The sequence below is a fragment of the Carlito syrichta genome, unplaced genomic scaffold, assembly GCF_000164805.1.
Source record: "Carlito syrichta isolate Samal-C Ts95f unplaced genomic scaffold, Tarsius_syrichta-2.0.1 Scaffold303023, whole genome shotgun sequence".
Taxonomy (NCBI): domain Eukaryota; kingdom Metazoa; phylum Chordata; class Mammalia; order Primates; family Tarsiidae; genus Carlito; species Carlito syrichta.
Window position 1 is genome coordinate 467309 of NW_007247119.1, and position 4831 is coordinate 472139.

At 43.7% G+C, this 4831-nt stretch overlaps 1 protein-coding gene across 1 annotated transcript in view; it reads left to right on the forward strand.

The window, feature by feature from the left end:
* The first annotated feature begins 1464 nt into the window (after window positions 1-1464).
* Window positions 1465-4831, forward strand: part of SNX18 (sorting nexin 18) — a 52340-nt gene continuing 48973 nt past the window's right edge. The window contains exon 1 of the mRNA XM_021712036.1: window positions 1465-1629. Coding sequence (XP_021567711.1) covers window positions 1465-1629 — 165 coding nt within the window. The remainder of the gene's footprint in view (window positions 1630-4831) is intronic.

Here is a 4831-nt window from a genome sequence, read left to right on the forward strand (position 1 = left end):
TCTGTTAGTTCTTATTCATAGTCTTATCTCCTTATATTTTTTGCTATCACTGACTTGCTGGTGCTATATTTGATAAGTAATTTGTAAAAATATTTTGAAGTCATGAATTACATAATCATCCTCTAAAAAAGACTTGTTTGCTTTGGCATGCAGGGAGAACAGGTGTTGGCAATCTGGGATCAGTTTAATTCAGGTTCAAGGCCTGAGGTTTTCTGAGCCATCAAATGATGGTAAACCAAGCCTTGTATGAGCTGATTTATTTCTGATTTACCCTTTCGCCTGTGATTGTGGGAGGTCTTTGGGGGGTCTCAGGCCAAAGCAAAGGATTATTTACCATGAGGAAGGGTTACAAAAGCAATGAGAAAGCAATACATTCTAAAATAGCTGGTTTTGCATTTCCTCTCTCAGACCTCAGCTTTCTTTGCCCCATTGATAATGGTGATTCTGGACTATTGATTGCAGCAGGTGGTGGGTGAAAAAGGTTATGCTGCATTCAAGTTACAACAAACAAGCTAGCCGGGCTCGGTGGCTCAGCCTGTAATTCCTGTGCCTTTGGGAGGCTGAGGTGAGTGGATTGCCTGAGACCGTGTGTTCGAGACCCGCCTGGGCAATTTGGCGAGACCTCATCTCTACAATAAATCAAAAAATTAGCTGGGCATGGTAGCATGGGCCTGTACTTCCAGCTACTCAGAAGGCTGAGACGGAAGGATCGCTGGAGCCCAGCGGGTCGAGGCTGCGGTGGCCGGGAGCGGCCATTGCACTCCAGTCTGGACGACAGAGTTGAGACTCCAACTCAAAAAAAAGACAAAAAACAAGCTTAAAAATTTCAGCAGGAGAATGAAGAGCATTGTTGCTTTACAGTCTGCTTCTAACAACTCCAGTAGGTGGTGGGTGAAAGGCCAGGGTGGGGAGCACAGTCAGTAATCTGCTGAGAAAGAAGTGCAGAAATCGTTGGGTCTAAGTGAGAAGCTGAGTTTTTAGGAAGACTTTGAACAACCTAACCTCACTTACTATGCTTAAGAAAGCCAAAATTAAAAATGAGATTGCTATGAGTTGATTGTTGGAAACATTATTTCATAACATGAGGAAACCATGAGGAAGGAGATTAAGAAAGGCCTGCTCAAGCACAAAAGGGACTGGGCCTATAGGCTTTTGACCTTGTTTTCTGGCCTTATTTGTTGGCTGCTAAGGGGCTTTAAGGAACTGCAAAGGGAAAACTGAGTATCATGACTCAAAATTGGCGGGAACAGGGCCAGAATCTGGGACTGGCTTTTACCATATATTTAAGCTAATAAATCAATCAGTTTCTGTCTCATGAATGCTGTAGAAGACATCTGGCTCATGGATCAGAGAGAAAGATCTTTAGTACTTGTGGCACAGAAAGCATGACTACCAGCATGTTTGTGTTGTTTCTTTTCTTTTTTTTCCTTCCTTTTTTTTTGGAGCGTAAGGGCACTGCTCGGCATGGCCTGCTTCTCCATGTGGCAGGGGAGAGGGCTGCAGCCGGATGGAACCACGGCAAGGTGGAGGAAGAAGGCGAGGCCTGCTCCTAGGGGGGGACTGTCCGAGGGCCATATCCCTGCCCACCTGCTCACACCCCCGGCGTGCTACGGGGAGGAGACTCCCAGGGTTGGGAGGGGGAGGAGGGTAGGATCGATGGGCCGCTGGTGCCGTGGGCCCCTGTCCCGCCCACGCGCGCACAGAGCAACCCTTGTGCCCAGGCCTGACTTTTAATAGACCACAGCAAGGGAGCTGCTCTGCTACATAGGAAACCTGACCCAGAAGCAGGTTGTCTAGGGATGGTTTAGCACCAGGTTCCCCACGAACGTGAGGTTGCATGAAGGGCAAGGGGCTCTGCCCACCAGACAGGTCCAGATGCGCCGTGAGGGGGTGGGGAGCGGGCAGGGGACGTGCCTGCCCCTGGGACAGGGCGTCCTGCCAGCGGGGGACCCGCTATCTGAGGCCAACCGAGGCTCCGCAGCACTGCCGTACTGTCAGCCTGGGCTGGATCCTTAGAGGCGCTCAGTCATAATCCCACAGATGGTAGCTTCGCCCCAATGGCTCCTAAGTCAAGGACATAGCACCAAACGTTTGAACCTGCAGTTCCTCTTCTATTGAGCAGGATCACTGTGGCTACAACGCATCATCAGCAGGTCAAACTAACCTGATGTGTCGGTTCTTCTTATCTCCACCCCCACCCCACGTCCCATGGGAGCAACACCGAGGGGCTTATTATTTCTCTGGGATATCTCCCATCTATTCAGGAGGAATACATGTTAGCCAACTTCTGTTTTCATCTTGTTAGTCCCTTTCATTAAAGGGATTCATCCAACTAAAAACCGTGGAGGGTAAAGAGAAATTTAATTTTTCCTCCCCTCTACTATACTGACATGAGAATCTTTCTGAAATATATTGTTAAACTAAAAAAGCAAATTGCAGAACAAGGTTATATGTCACTTTTTGTGGAAAGGTGGGGAAGGAATAACTAGATAAATAAATCAGACAGATGCTTGCAACTTTGACTAAGACCTACTCCTTTAAAAACTCAAGTCAGATAATGGTCAATGAAATGATACGAGAAAAGGAAATTAGAAGTGTAAAATTAAACATGATATTTTATTCCAGGAAAACCCAAAATAATCAACAGAAGAAATTACCACAAGCAATAAGAGAATTCAGTAAGGTAGCCAGGTCAAAATAGTGCCTAGAAATGTCCATTTAACGAGAATGGAATGTTTAAATAATGGTATGAGGGGGACTCCCTTGACCCCGAAAGTTTGCTGAAAAATCAACCCATAATAAGTCAGGTTAATAAGAGAAAAGGCATAAGAATTTATTTAATTGTGCACATGGGGAAAATCATAGAGTAATTGCCTGACATCCTAATGGGATCCAGAAATGTATATACCATCTTGAGGTTACAGAAACAATGAGGGCTGGAAAAACAGGTTATGGGATAGGGAGAAGAGAAATTCCATTGAGCAGAAAAAATTAAGAGGGAGACTTATTGGATCAGAGATCAGAAATTAACCTTAAATAGTTCTCTTTGGAACTTAAATTATTCTTGGAGACAGTCATTATTTATAAAAGGGTCTATTCAAGGGTGATTACATCCTTGGTCTTCTTTCCAATAATGGATAATGAAATAGCAGGAAGAGGAACAACTACAGTTGTTCTCCTTGGTAGGTCCATCCTATCTTTATCTAGATAGAGGAAGAGTCTCTTTCAATGTTTGTTGATTTATAAAGTTTTTAATTCAAAATACTCATTATATCAGGGAGCCATATTTTGGGCTGAAATTCCCTGCACTCCTTCAGTACACCCACAAAATGTGATATTATCCTGCTATTAAAAAACAAAACAAAACAAGAACACACTCTATTGATGGGGTCCAGGACATACCACTCCTAAATATGACAGTAAGAGACCAGAATATGCCATCCTAAAATATGCCTCTTTGGCATAAGGATTATTTTGAGAAACTATAGATGCAGGAGAAGCTCTGAAAAGTTACCATTTCTAAAAGAAAGTTACAGCTATTGATACAGGGACCCATTAATGTCCCTCCATGTTGCTACAGCCCCTAGAGAAGTGCATGGCAGGGATTCAAGCACTCCTGCACGTTCCTGAGCACATTACTGTGAATCCCCTTGTCTTCTGTGCACTCCCAGTAAGTACCTTCAGGGGATCCTTGACTTCCCTGTAGACTAGGCTCAAAGATGTAAGTCCCTATTTACCCCCTTTCTTTGAACTATGCAGTATCAATGTAATTGTAAGTCTTGTGATTTGCATAACTTTTGTAATGCATGATGTCTCAGGTCTCGTAAACTCTCTTTACTTTAAATGTTACTATCTAAATGTAAAATGCAGCTGTAAACCAGCTCGGTGGCTCAGCCTGTAATCCCACGCTTTGGGAGGCTGAGGTGAGTGGATTGCCTGAGCCCGTGGGTTCGAGACCCGCCTGGGCAACTTGGTGGGACCTCATCTCTACAATAAAAATAAAAAAATCAGCCGGGCATGGTAGCGCTTGCCTGTAATTCCGGCTACTAGGAAGGCTGAGGCGGATCGCCGGAATCCAGTGGGTTGAGATTGCAGTGACCAGGAGCGGCCACTGCACTCCAGTCTGGGTGACAGAGTGAGACTCCAACTCAAAAAAAAAAAAAAAAAAATCTCCATTTGTAAGAATGTCTCTATCTTTGCACCAGGAAGAGAAGGTCACTAAATCACTAGAATCTTAATTAGCAGGGAAAGCATTGACAGGGGTAATGTCTCCATAACAGACATTACCCTTGTTTATGGTGCCTTTCCTGGTCACCTTATTATACCAGGCATTTCCCCATACTCTCCTTTCTTATTTTCAGCAAATTATGATATTTAAGCTTGAAGTCCAAGAGAACTCTTTGAGGCTTACTCATTTCTCTGGGTTATCTCCCATCTATTCAGGAGGTACACATGTTGATAAACGTGTTTTCTTCTTGTTAGTCCCTTTTATTAAAGGAGTCCATCCAACTAAGAACTATGGAGGGTACAGAGAAAATTATTTTTCCTCCGTTGTACTATACTGACAGGAGAATATTTTAAAAATATGTTGTTAAACTAAAACAGCAAACGAGGTGTTTAATACTTCACTTTGTGTAAAGTGGGGAAGGAATAAATATGTGTAAAGGAATTCTTTTAAAAAAAATTATTTTATTTTATTTTAAAGATGTGGGATGCAATCCAGAGTTAGGTATACAAATGTTCACTATGCAGGTACCCTTACTGATGAGATGTGCCCCGCCTCCCCGGTCAAATTCCCACTACTGTCACTCCTGCCTCCCAACACCCCCCC